General features: G+C 39.8%; 1 protein-coding gene and 1 long non-coding RNA gene across 2 annotated transcripts in view; one reads left to right on the top strand and one right to left on the bottom strand.

Annotated features, from left to right (window-relative positions):
* The window catches only part of LOC107313620 (uncharacterized), a 94,698-nt gene that overhangs the window by 64,314 nt on the left and 7,790 nt on the right, over window positions 1-22,594 (top strand). The window lies entirely within an intron of this gene.
* On the bottom strand, window positions 1,555-20,904 carry LOC107313621 (uncharacterized). Its single transcript, XM_085545262.1, has 3 exons — window positions 20,800-20,904; window positions 13,763-13,840; window positions 1,555-13,382 (listed from the first exon to the last, which is right to left on the bottom strand). Exon 3 carries the CDS (start codon window positions 3,471-3,473, stop codon window positions 1,563-1,565), a length of 1,911 nt encoding a protein of 636 aa, XP_085401388.1. The 5' UTR covers window positions 3,474-13,382; window positions 13,763-13,840; window positions 20,800-20,904; the 3' UTR covers window positions 1,555-1,562.

Here is a 22,594-nt window from a genome sequence, read left to right as displayed (position 1 = left end):
ACTACTTCGGAAGCAGCCCGAACCCCCTCATACGCGGCTAAGATCTCCTTCTCAGTTGGAGTGTAGCACTCTTCAGACCCCTTATATGATCGACTCCAGAATCCCAGGGGTCGGCCTCGGGTCTCTCCTGAGGCTCTTTGCCACAAACTCCAAGTGGGGCCTTTCTCTCCAGCAGCAGTATAGAGGATGTTCTTTACATCCTGTCCAGTCCGTACTGGCCCCAGGGCTACAGCACGGGCTATCTCTTGTTTAATCTGTTCAAAAGCCTGCTGCTGCTCAGGGCCCCATGCAAAATCATTCTTCTTCCGCGTTACCTGATAAAGGGGGCTTACAATGAGGCTGTAGTTTGGAATGTGCATCCTCCAAAAGCCCACTGCACCCAGGAAAGATTGTGTCTCTTTCTTGCTAGTTGGTGGAGACATGGCAGTGATTTTGTCGATCACATCTGCTGGGATGTGACGACGTCCATCCTGCCACTTTATACCTAAGAACTGAATTTCCTGGGCAGGTCCTTTTACTTTGCTTCGCTTAATAGCAAAGCCAGCTTGTAAAAGAATCCGGATTATCTGCTCTCCTTTTGTGAAAACTTCTTCTGCTGTATCACCCCACACAACAATGTCATCAATGTACTGCAGGTGTTCAGGAGCACCACCCTGTTCCAGTACAGTTTGAACCAACCCATGGCAAATGGTTGGGCTGTGTTTCCACCCCTGGGGCAAACGGTTCCAAGTATACTGAATGCCCCTCCAGGTGAAGGCAAACTGTGGCTTGCATTCTGCGGCCAAAGGAATAGAAAAGAAGGCATTGGCAATGTCAATGGTGGCATACCATTTGGCTGCTTTTGACTCCAGCTCGTACTGGAGTTCCAACATGTCCGGCACAGCAGCGCTCAATGGGGGTGTGACCTCATTCAGGCCACGGTAGTCTACTGTCAGCCTCCATTCTCCACTGGCTTTACGCACTGGCCATATGGGGCTGTTAAAAGGTGAGTGAGTTTTACTGATCACTCCCTGATTCTCCAACTGGCGAATCAAATCATGAATGGGGAGCAAGGAATCCCTGTTGGTGCGATACTGCCGTCTGTGCACTGTCTTTGTAGCAATCGGTACCTGCTGCTCTTTTACTCGTAGCAGCCCCACAACAGACGGGTCCTCTGACAGGCCAGGCAAAACAGACAGCTGCTTAATGTTGTCCATGTCTACAGCAGCTATCCCAAAGGCCCATCGATACCCCTTAGGATCCTTGAAATGCCCCCTTCTGAGGTAATCAATACCCAGTATACATGGAGCCCCTGGGCCAGTCACAATAGGATGTTTTTGCCAGTCTTTGCCAGTGAGGCTTATTTCAGCCTCCAGCACAGTCAATTCTTGAGAGCCCCCAGTCACTCCAGAAATATGGATTGATTCTGTCCCTTCATGACTGGAGGGCATTAGGGTGCACTGTGCACCGGTATCCACCAGCGCCTTATATTCCTGTGGTTCTGATGTGCCAGGCCATCGAATCCACACAGTCCAATAAACTCTATTATCCCTTTCCCTCCCCTGACTGAGGGCAGGGCCCCTCTATTGGTTACCTGTGATGACTGGCGCAACTCCACTGGTGGTTGGTATGTCTAGTAGTTCTTTCACCCGTGCTCGTAGTGCAGACGTGGGCTGATCATGCCACTTCCTCATGTCTTCTCCACGGTCACGTAGGTAGCGCCACATGGAAACACGCGGTGCAATCGTACTGTTGTTCTTTGCTCGAGCTGGGAAGCGTGTGCGTTTAACAGCTGAGACTTTTGATGATGCAGGTGGGGAGTAGGACTGGACTAGTTTGATCAGATCCTTCATTAGACCTGGTGGCCCGTACGAGGATTGACCTTCATCAGTTGTTTCTGATACTATTACGGGATCATTACAATTAGTTGATGGAAACAATTTCTTGCACATTTCATCTACTCGGTTTTCTAGCCGTGAGATGGCAGAAACTGCGGCATGCAGTTGGGGGAGCTGCTGATCGATGGTTTGAAGCATTATAATCAGCTCAACAACTCGGGGCCATCTGTCCACGAATCCTTTAGATCCTGATACCAATGACTGTGCAATTCTCTCTGGTGCTGTACTTGTGATTTTCTGCCACATGTCAGGATCGGCCCTCACTCTCTCAGGGTCAAGTTCGCTTGGATCAGGGCTGTACAACATTTTCGCCATGGCCAATTCCCTCAGGCGCTGAATACCTTTTTGGACCGTATTCCAACTATCAAATTTAGGCTTCAAAGCATCCTTATAGGGGTACCTTTCTCTCACGGCTTCTAACAGCCGCAACCAGAGAGTAGCAGCTCCATCCGAACATCTGCTAATCCCTCTGTCGATACCTGCATCTTGGGCAATGCTTCCTAGTTGGCGAGCTTCATTACCATCTAGAGACAAGCTGTTGGCCCCGTTGTCCCAGCAGCGAAGCAACCAAGCAAGGATACCTTCATCTTGACGCCGTGTAAACTCCTTTCTTGAGCCTTGGATTTCAGTCAGCTTCAGAGGTCGACAATAGGTGATTTCCTCCTCATCATCAGTCTCTTCTTCATGCCTCTTGGTTTTTGCCTTTGCTTTTTTCGGTACTGCTCCATGCCCGGCACCTGGGTCTTCTGCTGCCCCCCCCTGTGCTTCTCCTTCTTTTCGTTCTAGACGCGTGGACACCCGTTTCCATTTCTTGCCTTCCACAGGGGCAACTGATATTGCTACTGATGCCTCCTGTGACTGATCAGAATTAACTTGGGCTTGAATCTCAGATCGGAAACTCTCTCTCTCCAGAATAGTATGATACAAAGCACGGTATGCATAAGCCAAACCCCACATAAGGTTTACCTCCTTAGATCTCTGACCCAAATACTCACTTAATTTCTTAGGGTCCCTTAGGTGTTCAAGAGTGAAATCCCATGACACTGCGGGTCCCCATGCTTCTAAGACTTTTCCTAAACCTTTCCATATTCCCTGCCAGTCATCATTCTCTGGTTCTGGAGGAGACTTCCGCATAGAACGAATGCATAGGAACATATATGCATGCATTGATAGTGATAACATGAATGCAAGTATGAACCCTATCTCAGTTATTGAAAAGTGTGTGGAAATCTGAGAGTACAACCTAAATAAAAAGGGTTTTTTTAGCCTGTACAATGAATTAAACATGGTGGTGTTTGTAAAATTGCCTGTTCCATCTGGGATGCAAGTATTTGTAAAATTGCCTGTTCCATCTGGGATGCAAGTGTTAGTAAGATTCACAATTGCATCTGAGGTGTAGATGCCAAAATTCTGACCATACCACATCTCGTAAAAGTACCAGGCAGGTGTCTCCATCAGTATCCACCTTATTAGGCTATATATCTGCACAATTCCACAACACCAAATTATGGTGTTAATAGTTGACCAATACTTTAAGAAGATCATAATTGCTTTCAATCCCTTAAACAGAGCAACTGGGATGAAGAGTGGATTCATAGCTGGCAGGCTCTGTAAAAGTCAGAGCTAGCTAGCTTTGCTCTAAGGGAGAAAGAAATCCCTTTGTTTTCTACACAAAAGTTAGATAGCAATGCTGAGAATGTGCAGCAGCCCTTAATGTTGACAATTTGTCTGGTATTTCAAGGTCACGTTCTCCGTGAGCAGCTACGGAAAGATAACACTCCGAACACTCCCGTAACGAAGCTCTTTAAGAGCAAAGAGAGAGTTGTTCTAAAAGCTAAAAAGCTCTATGCCCGCATTCTCCACCAAAAAATCTGTCACGGGTTACTTAGATTTACCTATGCCCGTGACAGGGGAAGCCACCCCACGCCCCCCCCCCCGGGGCCCGGAAAGGAGGGGGAAAAGGGGAGTGGGATAAAACAGCGACAATCTAAGGAGGAAAAACTTATTTTACTAAATATGATATCGAAATACAAGATAACACAATATAATATAATTAAGGCTAACAAAATCGAACGAAACAGAGAGAGAGAGTCTCCGAAAACCGAGAGGCCTACTGTGAACTCTAGGCGACACGGCTGGAACGCTTCCCACTCTCCGAGAGGTTCGAGAGAAGAAGGAGGGCACTCCAGCCTGGGAACGAGATTATATAGAGTCCTGGTCCCGTGACTTATTGTTACTCCTGTTGTTCTCTGGGATATGTAGTCTTCTTCTGTGGACTGCACATTCAACAGAAGTATCCATACTTGACATGATGTTATGATGTGGAATACTGATAGCAAAATTACAAAATTACAAAACCATGACATTCATAAATTTAAAACAACAAGCTACTAATCTTTTAGAAAATAAAACTACAAGCAGGCCCAAAGACTTGTACTTTTTCCTAATATTTGTTGCCTAGGTTTACAATTCAAAACCATAGAGTCAGTCATGTAAATTTCAATATGCAGCGTACTTTATTACTGGGTATACATATCAGTTTAGCCTGTGGTTCTCTGGCAGGTGTTGAGTATGCCTCTTGAGGTTTGGGATGGACACATTCTGTTTCAGAGCCCAGGTCGTAGACTCCTATCCACTCATACCTACAGAGATTCTCAGAGAACTCATTACCTGGCAGCAGCTCTACACATTTTCTTTCTTCTGGTCATATGAAAGAAATTCTCATGGAGATCTGATGTTACAAGATTGGTTACTGGAGTGAGACCCACTCTCCAGATTAATTTAAATTGGTTACTGTATAGACCTCAGAAGGCGACATAATTTGGCTATGTCTGATCTGCAATAGTTATTTGCAACTCTTTTATGCCATTTTCCATTTCCTGAGGCATCTGGCCCCTGTTGCAAGATACCTGCAGATATATTAATAAACCAATCTAATAGAGCTGTACATATTAAATATACAGCAGAAGCAGCTGGTCGGTGTTTGTTGTAAGCTATTTTTCCCTAATATTTCAGCCACCATAATTTAAAAGTCTTGAGCTAGCTCCTTTGAGGAAAAAAAAAAGGTTTTATTTCTCATCTATCTACGAAATAAATAAACTCATCTTTCCTAAATGAAGGTTGTCATTGAAATGGAATTGATAATCAGCATAAATGTCATTTTCCTCTGTGGAGCTGAAATCTTAAGTTCAGCCCTGGAACAGCATCATCAGTTGATCTTATTAAGATATACCCTCCTGACAGCTCTCATATTAATTGCAGCAGATTGCTTGCTGTGTGCTCATTTATTTGTTTGTTTTCTCACAGAACAATTTGAATGACTTCCAGAAAACTTCCTTTCAGATGCAAGTGAGGTTAGAGAAAAAACAAATACCTGTAAAAGACTTACTTAATAAAGAGGAATATTAATTCTAATCATGAAATGAGCCATCTTTGGGACAGTGCTCATGATTTTCTCAAAGTGGGCCTACAGAAGTAGAGCCATAAACCAACAGATAAATAGGAAGATCTGGATGTACACAATAAATTAGAATAAACATAGTTTGTTCTACAGACCCTTGCAAGACTTCCCAGCTCTCCAGCTACATGAGAGAGCTCAGAAACTAACACTAAAAAACAGAATACTATTCTCAGGGTACACTGGAAAAAAACAAAAACAAACAAACAAACAAAAAAACACCTGTTAAAAAGGCCGAAAAAATAAATAAATAAATGAAATCACCACCACCACAAGAACCCAGCCTGCACACCCTGCATTGTTCAAGACAGGCTTTCTTTTTGGCTTGAATGAGTGGCTGTTTCACCTTCTCACATTTGACTGCTACTGCACTAATTATACCAGCATTCAAAACACAATACAGAAACTAGGAAAACAGTACAGGAATGGGATCTAATAAAACTATAACCTAATACAAGAACAGTGAATTGCTAACATCAGCTATTAAAGTCTGGTAGTTTGGTTGTAAGACTGGGCAAAAACAAAAGCTGGTAAAAAGGTAAAAAATAAACAACCACCTAACAAACCAAGGACCAAACCAAACCAAAAATAATGACTGAGGCAGGTAGCAAGTATATGAAGGCATTTAAAACAAATGAACAAAAATCTTCCCTCCCTTTTTTAAACACAGCTGCACTTACTTCTTGAAGCTCAGAGGAAATGCTCCCACTGTTTTAAAATCTGAGTTGCAGAAATCTGAGTATTTATACTGCACAGAGATACTAGAAAAATTAGAAAAACTTAATGTTGATTGAAAGACATGAAAAATGATAAGGAACTGGTAGATGAGCCGTGGAATAAAAGTGATGATTCTACATATCCAAGGATTTCCATGTTTCTCAAAGCCTTCAGGCTTTGAACATTCTCCCAACTTCCAGCAGCTGCCAAGAGAGCTCCAAGTATATCTTTTTACCAGTCACACACAGTATTTACTTTTTTATCTCCTTCTCCGCTTTTCCAAGCACTTTTAAGCTTTATAAAGCCAAACTTTGCATTGTAACAATCAGAAGCAACATACAGCAAGGCATATGTAGACTTACTACAATACCTTTAGATTTTGATTGTTGTAATGCTGGCCTGGGAGCTTGTTGCATAACCTGCACAGTGCTGGGAGGAAAAGGGGACACTATTCTTTCTTCTAATACTTCTCTATAGATATATTAGGCTTGGTCTCTATTTCATACAAACATTTTGTGTGTGCTTTCTTCTACACAGAAGAAGCCACGGAAGGATGATGAAGGAAGATTACACTCCTCTGTATGCAGATGCTTTTCTTTTATGATATAAAGCAAGCCCTCAAGAACTCCTCACTAAAGACATAGAGATCTGTTGTCTCCCAGTCAGTACAGAAAGCATTATTGCTTCTTTTAGGCAGGGATAAACCCTGAGACTATAGTTTGGCTGATGTTGCTTAAGTAAGATTCCTGGGCCTGAACCCTAGAGAGAAGGAGGTACCCTCTGCCTGCCACTCTTGCACTGTACTCTCCATCAGACCTGCCCCAGGCAAGAAGTGTCACTGAGAAAGCGAAAAGAATAGGCCAAAAGGCTGCTGGTGAGAAAAAAATCAATCCATCCCTGCTCTCATAGCTAGAGAACTTTTGTTGTTTCTTCTATTTACTTATTTATTTTTTTTCCTTCATATTTTCCACACACAGTGGAACTCATTAAAAGTGATTAAGTCTTTTTATTTATGTTATGCTGCTAGAAGTGGCTGCAAATACCTGGCGCATAAATGAACAATTACCTCTGTGTTCTTAGTGATGCAGGGGATGTGAACAGACAGACCATTGGTCATGCTTACAGGGTCATGCCAGCTAATTAGGAGTGGACTGTGCTGGGCTGGGACTTACCAAGCAATCGGCTGCTCCATGTGACACCTTGCATTTTATAACTGTATTACTGTTAAATGTTTGGGAAGATAAGCAGTGTAATTAATTATCAAACTACAACTGAAACAATTCTCTTAAGATACAACAATTCTCTTAAGCTATATACTTCTATCAAGATGCCACTAATTAAAGTTTTCTTATAACTGTAAATGTTTATCAAAATTAAGAAGTCTCCCATGACTTATTATTTATCTCAGCATTGTGAGTTCACTTTTCAAATATCTTGTTTATCAGTTTGGAAATCTGAATTGTTATTGTCTCTTACAGAGCCATGTGTTATATAGGACTTGCTTTTCTCCTGATAAGGAATACTGCAGGTTTATTTGCCTATGATTCAGCACCCAAAATACACTTCACTGGTCTCACGTCACAGGAAAACCAAGACTGAACTGAAACAATTGAAACAGTATAGAAAATTCTGATAATATTTAAACGTCATTTAACTGCTTGCTTTTCTTAATTGTCATTGTTCTTCTTCACAGGATTACAATGTAAACAGACAGTGCAATCTCAGCCTGCCATCAGATACACTTTGTTTATATCATGAATACATTTTAAAAGAAATGCATTGTACTGTTTACTTTTAAAACACTAATAAATAGCACTGTGGTACACTCTGATTAACATGACATTTAAAAAAAAAAAAAGTTGTTACTCAACCTCATTGCTGTGTGTTTAGTCATACTCTGGTTAAGACTGATGAGAAAAAAAACAAAAACACAACTAATAACAATTTAAAGGGATTAAAGAAAGATGCTTCCAGGTTCAAATGGCACTGAAACTTTGTTAAAAAAATAGCACTGCATGGAAACTACATGTTGCACTCTGTCCACAATGCTAATTAAATACCCCATACACAGCAGTGTCACAAAGCTCAAAAAAAAAAAACTAAACTGAGATGCTATTAGGATATTTAAACAATGGTTTTCTTTATAAACACTTTCAGATGAATGTCTGAAAAGTGACTTAAGTATAAGTAGTCTATTTTATTTATAATCAAGCAAACATAGATCAATTTATGTGCCTTACTTAGACTTGTGCTCAGAACAAGTGTTGCAAAGCCATGTTATTGCATAAATCCTCAGAGTTGCCTGTGTCTGAATCAGCAATTACCTATTCAAGCTCCAAAATGCTCTTACACTGAAAGTTAATTACAGTTAGCATTGCAGCTGAAGAAGTTCCTGCATATCTCTTTGCTACTGTGTTTCAGTACATGAAAGACCACTTACCTGTTATCAAAAGAATTCATTCTAAAATAAATAAGGTTTGTTTGTTCTTGGTATTGTTGTGTTGTTTCTGTATGAATATCTGACATATTATGATTTAACACCTTGTAGGATTTTTTTCCCCTCCTCTCTCTCACTGGAAATGAATCACAGTAAGACAGGCAAATGAACATATGTGTTTACCCATCTGCCTGTCTGTAAGTACAATAGAGGAAATGGTGGCAGCTAGCAAAGGGAGGAGAGGGGAAGGACATAGACTGTCTCTTCTTTGATTCAAGCCCTGTTCATCCAATGGATCAGTTGTCCACAGTCAGCAGCCACAGCCAGCACTGCCTGGCAGCACACGCTCCGCAGGCACTGGCTCAGCAGGGCTTTCTGCACTGCCGCTTTGTCTGGCCACGGTCTGCAGCTTAACACTTCATGGCTCTCCTTCCCTTTACTCTTATTTAAATAGGTGTTTTTCTTTAAAATGTAAGCATAAATACAGAAATATATAATCTCTCACAGGCGTATTCGCTGAATTTCTCCCTTATGGTAGAAACGTTTCTTTGAGATGGGGAACTCACAGCGATACTCACAGCTTACTTCAAAGCTTTTAGCCCCATAGATGCACATAAGACAAAGAGGATTGCACTCATCTGTCTTTGGTAAGTTCATTCAGATCAACAGAAAAATCCTTCAGTCTAAAACACAGCAGCTGATTTTCAACACCACTTACACTTTGGATTCTGTAAAGGCATGAAAAGCATAGATGCAATGAACAAATTGTCCCTGCTAAGAGTGTTTGACACAGTGAGAGAAAAAGAGAAATGTAGGCTTGCAGAAACAACAGCAGAAATGAAGGAAGGTTTAACCTAAGATTTCCCAGCACTGTGGTTCTTCTTGCTTTTGGACAACAGAAAGTGAAGTGCAGAATAGGTAAGCATTATGCCTGGGGAAAGAGGAAAAGAAATGATGACAACTATGAAGTTGCTTATTTAGAGCCTCTTATACGCTTACAATAAGAAAGAAGAAAAATATGCACAGTTACTGCATTGGCTTAAGTGACTGTGTGAGATGCAGTGGAGAACCAGAAGCTGCAGAAGTTGCTGGCTAAACAGGTGCAGGAACCAGTACAATAGCCCAAGAGGAGGAAAGCACACAGGCTTCTAGCTATTCATGCACTCCCCAGCACAAGACAGGCAGCCAAGCAGATGCTCAGAAGTAGAAATCTGCTTCAGTAACTACACTAGACTGCTGTAGAGACATACAATTACAGAGATGCAGATTCAACATGCTTACAGTGCCTGTTTTTTCTTATTGGCATTCAAGCAACCAAATTAAAAACAGAGAATGAGCTAAACTCATTCCTGGTCTGTGTATAGCCTTATCCTGATGAGTTCCTGTACAGCACCAAACCTAACGATCTCTCCAGTCTAACCTTGTTTAGTGTACACAAACAAATAAATTTCTTAGAACAGACAAATCCTAAAATATGCTATTTCCTTTTTCCACATAATTTGAGTGATGAGCACCTCCTTTCCCTCAACCCTTGGCTCTTTCATTGCAGAAGCTTCTGTAAATACATTTTTAAACCTGGCATACAATATCCCTGCAAATATTAGCATGTTCTTATTCTCATCCTAAGTCCCCATATCACATTCTAAAAGAAAACATGAAAGGATCTATTAAATCTGGAAATAGAACATGTCATTTTGTTAAGGAATAGTATTGTGGCAGTAAATTGCTTCCTTAGTTTTGGGTAGCCTACAAGACTTGGTCACACCATTAACCAAAGCATCGACCCTTTACTGGGGCATATGAGCTGGCAATTTGCCTTATCAGACTTCTCAATGACTTTATGGAAGAAACATCCTTATTTCTTTCTCCCAGCTGCAAAGGGTTCAGGGGCCAAAAACACCTAAAGGGCACTGATTGAATGTCTAAAGACAGGCCATACAACACTTTCTAAAGTTTACATTTATTTTTTCATTTGACTGCTATAATCTTAGCTTTTACAATATATCTTAAGTTTCTGTTATTTTCCACCACAAAGCTTTAACTACATAATCATAACAGCTGAGCTTAAAGATGGACAATGGATAGTTGATAAAACTAACCCCAAGTAAGGGACAGCTTTTATTGTTGAGCATAAGAAAATATTTCTATGAATTTGTATTCAAGGTGTCTCTTCATCCACAGTAAATATCGGACATTTATTCATTCAGTTTGGGAATGTTTAGTTTCCTGAAGTTAAATTCTCACACAGCAACCTCTGTGAATTATGATTTCTATCTCTGGTTGGCAAAGGACTCCTATCTGATGAATAATAACATGGTTTCAGTTATTCATTCCTTGATCATCGCTTAGTTGGACTACAACCAGACTATATATCCTCAGCAATATAAACTGCTTCAACCACTACTTCTGCTTATGGTGGGCTATAAAACTGTGAATCATTATACCTTGATCTTTATCTAGAATCAATACCTATATAATTACATACATATATCCCCCACAAAGTGTTTGGGGTTTTTGTTTTGTTTTTTTTTAATAAAAGACCTTAAAATTCCTGAGAAGACACTCCATTGCCTGTGCTTTATCTCTGAGAAAAGCAAATCCTATAGCTGGACATTTAGTCATGTTTCTATTTACACTTTTCCTACACAGCATTAAGAACATAATTTGTAAAACAAAATCCAAATTTCCTTTCAATATCCAGCACCACCAGACTCATGAAGACTAAGGAGTGTACAGCATTTGAATGTTCTCAGATACAGTCTGCAGCAGCAGTAAGGGAAAAGCAAGAGAGAAGCCCATTTTTTATTTATTTATTTTTTTTAAAAAATATTAAACATACAAAGCCTGGATCCTTTTCTCCTCTAGACAATATAAACTGATGGATTTGCTCCTGCAAATGTCTCTGCTTTATGGAGGTGCGAGGACTAGTAGTAGCTCAGTGGGGACTTTTCTTTTGTTCAGACACAAGCAGCATTACTGACACTATGCAGCTACTTCAAATGCATCACCTGTACTGAGTCAAGGGAATGATTTCCATGGTTTTGCACCAAGAAGGTCTTGGGATTGCACTGAGTTCAGAATTTAATCATGATACCAAAAAAGTTCACCAGCAATTGCTGATGACAATTTCCAAGTTTCCAAGTGATTAGACCTCTGTTCCCAGGAGCCAGCCATTCTTTTATTTTCTTCCTTTGCAAAGTATGAGAGGAAACAGTGGCGTTACTGGGCTTGCAAATTCACACAAAATAGAATTAAAAGCACATCAATATGCTGTACAAATTTGGGACTCTTTTGAAAAGATGAATTGATGCCCTGAATCCAGGACTGTGCCAGAGCCACAGACTTTATTTGTGCACTTGGAGCACACACATTGTGCGTCAGCAACAGTAATTGCTAAAGGGTTGCCCACACATGGCACAGTAAGCTTCTGTTCCTGGTGCTGTGACATGTCTTAGCATGAAGGCTAAGACAACAACAGAAGTGGGAAAGAAGGCCAGTTAACCTGCTCTACAAGCTTTTACCAACAATTCTGTTTCCAATGGATGAATGGCTGAGGTGATAGGATGCAGCCATCTTTTTCTCCCTGACCGAAAGGTTTCTAGAAGGTCTGTAAGCAAACATTTAAAAACCCCAAACCCTTCTGTCTTCAGGAGGACAATCTGCCATATATTGGAATATGTCCATTTACAGAAGAATAAATCATAGGAAAATAAAAGTTGAAATGAAATGGTTAAAATATCTTCTTACCCAAATGTTAGTTCATTATGGTTCCCAATTGTGTCTTCTATTTTTGGTATTAAAAAAAAAAAAAAAAGCTTTTTTTGAAAGAAGCACACAGTCTGACCATTTATCATGTATCAACACTGAAAACACTAAGTTTTTTTTGATTACTTTGTGAGAAGCAAGTTGAAAATCATTGGAGGAAATCAAATAGCATGTCATAGAGCAGGTTTGTGGATTAAATCCTGTTGGGTCCTTCCAGACCTTTGAGGCATAAAATACATTTTATAAACTGCAGTCTGTGATCTGAAGAGAGTTGCTTACCACTAGTAAAGTACTGTAAAGTAAATCAATCCTGGGCTGACTTATTTTCCTTTTTCCTCCTATAACTTCTATAACTATTAGGAAAACATACAAACTGACCTTTAAAGCAATTCATTTTCCTTTCCACAAAACTTTGAAAGCAATTTTAGTTTGTGAAATAAGAAAACAAGTTTAAAAATCATAAGGGCTATTGTGAAAAGGGACGGCTGCCTTCCAGCCAGCTCTATTATGCATTAGACAAAGGCATACAGCCTGCTCTGCCATACCTTCATTGATTCTGCAGCTGAAAAAATATGAAAACACGCTTTGAGTAGATAAAGTCCATGAAGTGGAATGGATTAAATAAAAGCACAACACCCAGCATTCTCACTCTATGTGTACTTTAAATTCAAAGTCACCAATACAAACTTTTAAATTTTAAAAAATAGAAGACATCAATTACTTATGAAGTTACAGATGGCAAAATCAGAAGAGCTAGAGAACCCACCAGCTAGTGATATTACATGACAAGCAATTGGTGCAGCATTTGATAGACAGGACCCTTGAGTCCCATGTTCTCCACTCCCTTCCCATGTTCTCTACCCCTTTTTTTTTCTTCCTTATTGCAAAGATACAATATACAAACAGGCAATCAACCAAATGGCTTTGGTTATAAAATGGAAATTCACACACATATATAATTGTTAATCAGTTCAATAACTAAAACCCATCTGTATGCTTGCATAGCTACCTGGGGCATGGTGATTTCTCAACAACTAAGCTCAGGGGATGAGATCTGTTGGGGAGTTTCCAGTGTCAGCTGTGGAGTGTGTAGCTGTGAATCTGCTTCCAAGGAGGCAGGGTCACCTCACTGAGTTGTCAGAGAAGTAGATTAAAAAAAAAAAAAAAATAGGGTGGGGATATCCAGCATGTCAAAGAAACCAGGGTAAAATTGCATTTTTTGACTTTGAGAAATATTTACAAGATCATAAAATATGTTATGAATTATAAACAATACATTAATTACATCTTACAAAAACTATTAGGTACCTATTACTGATGTGACTACAGCATATTTATATAAATTTCAGAGATTCTGTCCCAAATTTTAGAAGAAAATTTGCATTTAAATCAGGCCTTGGAGAGTTTCCTTGTCACTACACATGCCTTTATAAAAAAGTCTCTCCTCAGCATTAGGTACTCAAAGGCTACTTGGCCTTGCTGAACTTCATGAAGTTAGTATGGGCCTACCTCTCAAACCCTTCCAGGTCCTTCTGGATGGCATCCCTTCCTTCTAGCATTCCACATTGTTGTTTTCTTACCAACTCACTTCCAGTGGAACAGAAGAGACAACCAGAAAAAAAATAATCAGTGAAGAAGGGATAATGTGTTGAGATATAAAAACTAAGACAGAAAAGGAAAAAGAGAATAATAGTAAGTAAGGAGATATATAGATTAAAACATATATATAAATATACATACACACAGATATATAAATATATATATAAATATACATACACACACATATATAAATAAATATATATATATAATTGCTCAGTGCCCACTGACTGATGCCCAGAGGGTCTCCAAGCAGCCAGCTCCCCACAGTTAATCAAATTTTTTACTCATTATTCATAAGAGATGGTATACCCCTTAGGCCAGTTTAGAACGGCTCTCCTGGTTCTGTCCTTTCCCAACTCCTTGTAACCCCCAGCCCCTCTCACTGGCAGGGCAGTGTAAGAAGCTGAGAGAATGGAATGTCCTTGGCATGTATGCACAGCACTATTCAGCAACCACTAAATGAGTGTGATAATCAACATAGCTTTTCTCCCAAAACCAAAACATTAGCATCATCCCAGACACTATGAACAAATATCTACCCTGTCCCATCTGAAACCAGGATGTGGCCTCTGGTGCATGTGTTGCCTGTAATGTGCAGAGTACTGTTGAAACAGATCTCTGAAGTTGCCTAATCTGTGTAAGAAATATAACACACAAACCACTGCTGGAAAACACCCTTCTACTTTCACATTTTTAAAACAAAATAGTAACAAAGTATTTCTGCATCAGAAAATGCATTAATAGAGGCTCCCTTCTCCCAGCTGCTGCTACAGTCCCAGCCACACCACAAGCTGTACTACTCATTGGAAAGCCAGAGAAGGCAGAAGTATGGCCACTGGTGACACTACCACCTGCATGGAGACTGCACAACCACACAGCAGCCAAAAAGCTGGCAAAGATCCTTTCCTTTCAAGCTCCCTCTAATAAAAGCAATTTAATTCTTGCCTTTTTAATTAGCACATGTTATTCTTCCTGGTTTGTTTCTTCCTCATGCCTTCACCCAAATACATTTCTAAGTCCCCATATTACAGTTAAGCTTGGAAATAATACGAGTCTACAGCCACCCAAACCTGCTATACTTTTCAGCAAGCCAAATTACAGTTCTGATAAAATAATTCTATATAAGTAAATACTCACATAATGTGCAAGTGCCAAGAGCAAGTCTTATTACAGTAAAAGAGCACTGCCACTATCAGCCAGTCAGTCTGTACTCATATCCATCTAAGAGCTTCCATGAAAATGGATGTCACTATTGAATTAGAGATTTGTAATGATTTATAGTACTTAGCTGTCTTTAGTGATGCTCAGATTATGTTTGAATAAGTGAATACACTGTGTTCCTGAACATCAAGCAAGCCTTTGGGGACCCAGCCTTGCAGAAGGCTAGGGAAAATGAAGAACTGTTCACTCTCAACTCTATCAGACGCTTATCTGGAAAAATAAAACCATGTGCTGGGGCTTTCAATTCAGCTTTATCCACCCAGACAGGTGGGATCAAAGATTACAGAAGACTGAAGGCAAAATGATCAGTAAGACTAAGGTAACACTAACAAAAAACAAATATCTTCTGCGAGAAGACATTTCATTCCCACTGGTGCTTGAGAATAAAGAAGAGGTAATTAATCTCTGTATTAACTATCATTTACAACACAGAGAAGCAAAGGAGTGTCTTGTCAGCAGGCAAACATTTGCAGCCTATAATGGTCTGTAATGCCAGAGATCTCATTGGGATTTTTTGGCTACTCAGTCCAGACCACACTGGGAGGCTTTTAAAGTTTTGATCTTACTGGGACACTATTTTTTTATTCGGTCTTGTGATGAAAAGCCTCCTCTAGCTGTACCACCTGTGAAGTTTGATTTGAAATCTGACATGGACTGCAGTCATACAAAGGAACAGGACAAAGCTTTCAACTCTTATGGTTAGTGGAAGGGAATCCAATACCTTAGTACCGCAGAAAAAAAGAGCTGCTAGGCTGCAGGTTTAAGCTGTAAGTTGAAGATTTTAAACTCCCGCTCTGACTAATATGCCCCTGTCTTGCAGAAGATATGAAATAGATTTCAAAAGACTAGGAATAAGAATTGGTACTCTCTTGCTCTAACAACCGTCCTGAGAACATTAAAAACCTCTATATTGTGCTTCAACAAAAATAAAAGGTATTAAAAGACAAAGTTATTCTTCTGAACTCATCCAAAATTCCTAAGTATGTAACCAGACTTTTAAGATACTTACCCATTTTATGCAAGTATCTGATTTTCAAAAATTGTGCAGAAATTCTGGATAAAAGTAACTTCCTCATCAGCTGAAATAGTTTTCTGATTCAAATAATACAAGTACCTTGGTTTTTTTTCCCCTTTTAGTTTAGATACTGCTTTATCAATCATACCACCATTAAAGTTCTACTTAAGTGAAATCACAGACGACTTCTCATTAGACATTAAAATGTCTGGACTACATTCACTGATCTTTTTTTAAACAGAGACCCATGACTCCCCCTCCATTAAATCCCCCCCCCCTCCTGTCACTCCCTCCTGCCCCCTTTTTTTTTCTTGTTGTGTATCTCTGAGAAACAAAGTAGAAAAAGCAAACACACACACACATTCAGCCAAGAATACGGTTAAGGCATGTTAAAGCTGAAGGACAGTGAGATTTGAACAAATTGTGCCTTCTATCTTGGCACTTCATACATGTGCCAGGAAAAGTAGGCAGGAGGGTCATACAGCCCTAAAGACAGAACAACTATGCCATAGAAAGAACTACTTGTCTTTCAAGAAACTTCAGGGAGAGACCTAAAAGTAGCTCATTTTCTGTAGCTCGTGATTTCTAAAAAACTTCTCAGGAAGAATCTTAGATCTCAGCAACCCTCTGGCTTAGTAATGTTACCGTCTTCCATTTCCTATTGCAGTATTTTCCCTTTCCAAAAACACAGTTCTTGCTCTATGCTCTGTAGGGATCTAGGCCAACTGACATACTTATATATTAAGGAAATTATCACAATATATTATTTAAGAGCACAAGGACTGTTTCTTTGAAGGAAGATGTTGAGGTACCAAAGACCATCACCTGGTGTTCAGCCCATGACTCCCAATGATACTGAAATTTTCATTTACAAATTGCCTCCACCTCATTTACAAATCTGAGTATCACTTCATTTACACCTTGTTGATCTTCTTAGTGCAAATGTTTTAGCAAGCCTCAAATTATAGCCCAGCCTTGTATTGGTAAACTGTTTTTAAGACGTCTGTGTCATTCCTGCCTCAAATTGCTCCTGACAGTTTCTGCATCCCACAATAGCCACAACACAGAAGTGCATATAAAAGACAAATGATTGGGTCTGTGAAACATTCACAGAAGGAAGAGTGTGATTTTATCTGCCATTGCCAACCATCACAGATATGCTTGTTCTATCAGAAGCAGCTCAGCACTGGAGAGCAGCATGCTGGCTCATTCAGAGACAGCAATACAAATGCTCACACCACTGAATGGGAGACAAACTTGCCAGCCTTCAGCTTGAGCAAGGGCAGAGAACAACATATTGTATTCTATCTCTACTATCAGTAGCAACACAACAAGAAATATACAGCTTTCTGTAATCATCTTGGTATAATATCAGAGAAACTAAATAGAAAAAAGGAAACTCAGAACACAGGTATAGGTGAAACCAAGTGTCAAAGCCTAACACATGATAACAAGGAAATAGCATAACAGAAATGGCACTTCTGATAAGTAAATATTTTATTTTTATGGAGAAATGAGAGGTGAGTTCTTGAGCAGGGATGCTGAACAGCAGGAAGGATGGGGTAGTGAGCTGTTTGGACACCTGCCTATGTCCTTCACACGTCAGGTGTCTGAAGCTGTGCATGATAATGAAAGCATCCTGCATCACTGGTCTACTAACAGAGCATGATTATTAAGGTCATGCACCCTGACAGCACTCTTTGATTGAGAAATCACTGGAAATCTCAGCCTACACATACATCTTGTGAGTCAGGTAGCATGTATTATATGTTTATTGCTCCTAGCAAAATAATCTTATTCACCTGTGAATGATATATGGTATGCCACTTAAGACACTGGTCTTCTTCCATTTGGAAAAGAAATAGATCACATTACAAATGACTTTCCCCGCTAAATCTTTTTTTTCTTGACATCCTTATCTACAGATTCAGAGTCCATCTGCAATAATTATTAATTATTCCAACTTTGTCTTCCTCTACATCACACTAAGACATGTCATTTTATCTCCAGAAAGCATGAATCTAGATACATCTGAAGGAGCATTAGAATCATAGTTTTAAAATGTATTCAACTTAAGAGGGCTTCAAGCATACTGAAGAGCTACTTGTAGACTCTGACCACTTTAAATCATATTAGAGAAATAAGGTAATACAAAAAAAAAGTTTAATATTAAACTAAGCATTACCAGAATTGGGAAACTCTCTTGTAAAGCTTTGTTACTTGTTTGAATGAAAGTTATTGCAGAGGAAAGACGGACTTGGAGAATTATGGTTCATGGCATAAAAAAAACATAAGGGAAGGATCAAGTGATCAGTTACATGCAGCTGTATTTCAAAATTCAACATTATGCACATCATGAATATTTTTGAAAGTAACATTTTCATGGAAGGCTACATATCATAAAGCTGAAGCAACTACAGCTTCCTTGAATTACATATATAATTTCACACTTTCTATCTTGTCAAGGAAACTGAAAGAAACTAAACAGAAAATGACCAAATGTGAAGTCTTTATTTACAGCTCATGATGAAGTGAGAAAGTGCAACAAATTTAGATTAAGGAAAGTGAAACTTTTACCAGGGGAAAAAAAAAGGATGAAACAGGAAATGACCAGCCTGTCAGCACAGAGTTACCTCAACAATTTTAAAAACTGGAAGAGTGAGAAAAAGATAAAAAAGGGTCAGTGTCCTTATCTTTTAACTCTGAGAACTGTAAAGAGCCCCAAGCTGATCAGAGACAGAGTTCTAAATTAGTGTCTCACATCTAAAATAAGGACTGTAACTCCAGGTTGCCTATGGGGTGTCAAGATTAATTTGTAAGTGTTGGCACTGTGCTTTAAAAATGTAAGATGATGTATAAGCACTAAGTATTATCATTCCAAAGAGAGATTTCGAGGAATTTTCAAACCTTGAAGGGGCCATGTTTAATTCACACAGCTAAAATTACTTATTTCTGCAAAATAATTCTCCATTACATTTACCAGTATTTGCCACCACCCAGCTGCAACAAATGGCACCTCAGATATCTTGAAGACAAGAAAATGATGCTATTTGGCCAACTATTCACAATCATGCAGTGGTTTGGGCTGGAAAGGACCTTTATCATCATCTAGTTTCAATCCCCTTGCTATATGCAGGGACACCTCTCTCTATACCAGATTGCTGAAAGCCTCAACCAGCCATGCTTTGAATGCTTCCAGGAAGGGGGCATTCACAATCTCACTGGGTAACTTATTCCAGAGTCTCACCACCCCCCCAGTAACAAATTTCTTCTTAATAGCTAGCCAACATCTACCAGGATGGAAGAAGGAGGGCTTTAAACTAGAGTTGACTCAAACCATCCCACTTTGAGGCTGATGATGGTAATGGACACCCTGGGTCAGGAGCTGGATCACCGGCCAGTAAGATAGCATCTAACCAGGGCTCAGAATAAGGAAACTCTAATTGGTAAATCAGCCTCAATGGGAGCCCAACTTAAGTGTGCATTTTGTTAAATGTAATTGATACTTGTTTAATACATCAGTCATGAGGGGAAAAAAAAAACGAAAAAAAAGAAATAAAGAAAAAAAAAAGGAAATAAATAGAATTGAAGTTTGCATTCATTTCTGCTTTTTTAAAAAATGAAGGGAGCCCTGAAAAAGAAACTAAGCTTTCTGTGTTCAACCCTCATTCTCATTTAAGTTCTCATTAACAAAACTCTATTGACAGTAGAGCAGAAGGGTTTCACCCAGTGCATCTGATTCTCTTTTAGCATAACTCTACCAAAGAAAAATCAGTTATACTGGATAGCTCATAAGCCATTTGGAAAACAGCATGAGTACTGAGGTGACAAAGCCAGCTAACGATACACGCTTGCCCAATGTCAGAAAAATGAAAGCAGCTGTGTAAAGTTGTAGAAAGACCTCTGGCACTTACTGGCAGATGAAAGGGCTGGCAAAATTGAATGTAGATAAAGGTATAGTAGCATACAAGATTAAAAAAAACAAACCCCCCCAAAAAAACAATTTTAACTCCATACACACAAAAATAGGCCTGACAGTTAACTGCCTAGGAAAGAGATCTTGTCATTAAACAGTTCTAGGAAGTACCAGATGGGGAGGAGTTTGTGAACTGTTATGGCAGAAAGCAGAACAAAACAGGGAATATTGTATGCTCCTATACAAGCTCAAATCTTGACTGCTTTGCTGCCTTTGCAGACTTTCCTCTAAAACATACAGTAGAAACAAACCAACTCAGAAGAGCAATAAGGATGCCATATCAGAAATTAATACAGCCCCTCTTCCTAGAAAAAAAAAGTCAACTGTGAAGCTCATGGTAAAGCTGTAAAAATTCTGAGAATCACAAGGTATAAATACATGGATCATAGATTCATGAATGAATTTAAGATAACAACTGGTGGCACCAGAATGAAGTTAGTGAGTAAGCAGAAAGCAGCAGAGGCTGGTTTGTGCCTACATAACTGGGCAACAGCAAGCATTTCCATGGGATGTTGTAAGAGCAAAAAGGTAAAATGCACATCACTGTAAAAACTAATAACAAAAAATGAAAGTCCACAGGGGGATATAACAAAAAAATACAAAATGCAAAGAATCCATCAGTATTTGTACATTTTACCATTCTACGTGCTTACCCTCTTTCCTGCTCTTCCCTCTCCTGCTGCTACTAGCTACTGTCCATACCACTGCATGACAGCATTTCTGAAAGGCTCTTACCTGCTTTTCCTGATGGTGAGAACAACTGCAGAACAGCTTCTCCTTTTCAACAGCAGCATGCTTGGCACTAAGCCTATGTTGGGATATTCCAGAAAAATAACAACTGGAAAAAAAGCCAAATCAAAGCAAATTTAGGGAGGGAAACAAGTGTCAGGTCTTCAGGCTGACAGGAATGACTTGCTGGAAGAGAAGGACAAGAAGGACTGGGAAGGCTCCTGGGTTCTGACCTGCTGTGGTTTGTCCTGGCCTAAACTGCTGATGTTGGCTGCTCCTCACCCATGCAGGTAACTCCTACAAATCCCAAGGCAACCTGCAGCACGCTTCCTGTTCTGCCAGTGCTAAATAAGACATAGCAGACGCTGTTTTTATTTTTAATGCTGTCCCCAATACAACATTGAGCACAAACATGCTTAGAGAAGAAGCACAGACACAAACATGACAGGCAGAGTCAGGCCACAGATCTATAAGAAGGATCTTTAACTGCAGCACCTCAAAGCCCTTCTAAAGTTAATATACACCAAAAACTAGGGACACCTACATTTGAAATGATAACAAGCACATTTTATCCCAGAAGCCTTAGTTTTGATCCCTTCACTCAGAACCTAAGAAACACCAGTGGAATAATGAATAAATATGTACCTAAATAGGCCAGATTGTACTTGTTGCAAGGAGAGAGAAAGGAAGGACATGATAGCCTTGCTTTTTGGAAATTAACAGGAATTCATGAACGTCTACATACATCCTGCTAGTTCACTCGTGACTTGCTTTTTATTTGGACTAGTTATGTAACAAACAAATGAAAAACTGCTCTGAATTGATGTGCTGGATTACAACCACACCATTTTCCTAGCACCTTTTGTTCAGCTTGGTTTCTCCACTTTAGGGCAGCAATCTGCTTTTTGCCAGCTGCTTGTATTGGTGAAGGAAAGTGAGGCTGTGGGGAAGGCTTGTCCTCACACATGCGGCTGCCTGCAGGAAGTACCAGCGGGTGGTGAAGCACAGAATAGAGATGGAGAATTTCTGGCTTCCTTCTGCCTAATTGTCTTTTGATGACTGGACTACTACTTAGCTTGCCCATCAGCTGCTCTCAGTAGCAAAATAGGCCCCATGAATCAGGCACATCATCTCAGCAAGACATGGTTGCTTAGAAAAATGAAATACAAAATTTAATAATCCTTCAGGCCAGATCCTCAGCTAATGTAGAAAAGCACAGTTGCACTGAGGTGCATCTACATCAATTGGCTTTAGGTAAGGATCTGGCTGTCTGTTCATAAGCTTGGTAGAAAGGAGCCTTTATCTATGCAATATTAAAGGGGCAGGAAAATCCAGCTCTTCCACTGGGCTGCCTCACTGCATGGCATAGTTTCTCAGAGCTTTGAGCTAATTTGAAGAAACTCAATTTCAGAAACTGTCATAGATGCAAAAGGATCTGTAATTCATCACATGCTGAACAAGGGTCATCAAAACTGAAAAATGCATGAGCTTTTGGAGCTTTTTTTGAGTTGTTGGAGGCACTAGAATAATGGACTGCAGCAGCTCACATCCCAGATCTCTTCCCACCCTTTGTCCTCAGATTCTTGGTTCAGGTCTCTGAACTAACAACATGGCAGAGAGTCTACACTGAGAACACTTTCTGAGCATGAATAAAGGCTGCTCTGGAAGTAATACTTGCTATTTTGTTATATTGACTCATGACATCAGAGACAGATGTTGGTGGTATAACCGCTGTCATACCACAAAATGAAGAGCATCTCGATGAGATCATCTGTGTGAATAGGCTAATAGTGGTGACTAT

This window comes from Coturnix japonica, chromosome 4, assembly GCF_054131305.1.
Source record: "Coturnix japonica strain WE chromosome 4, WE-NBRP24, whole genome shotgun sequence".
In the NCBI taxonomy this organism is placed as follows: Eukaryota; Metazoa; Chordata; class Aves; order Galliformes; family Phasianidae; genus Coturnix; species Coturnix japonica.
This window is presented reverse-complemented; position numbering and strand designations above follow the sequence as displayed.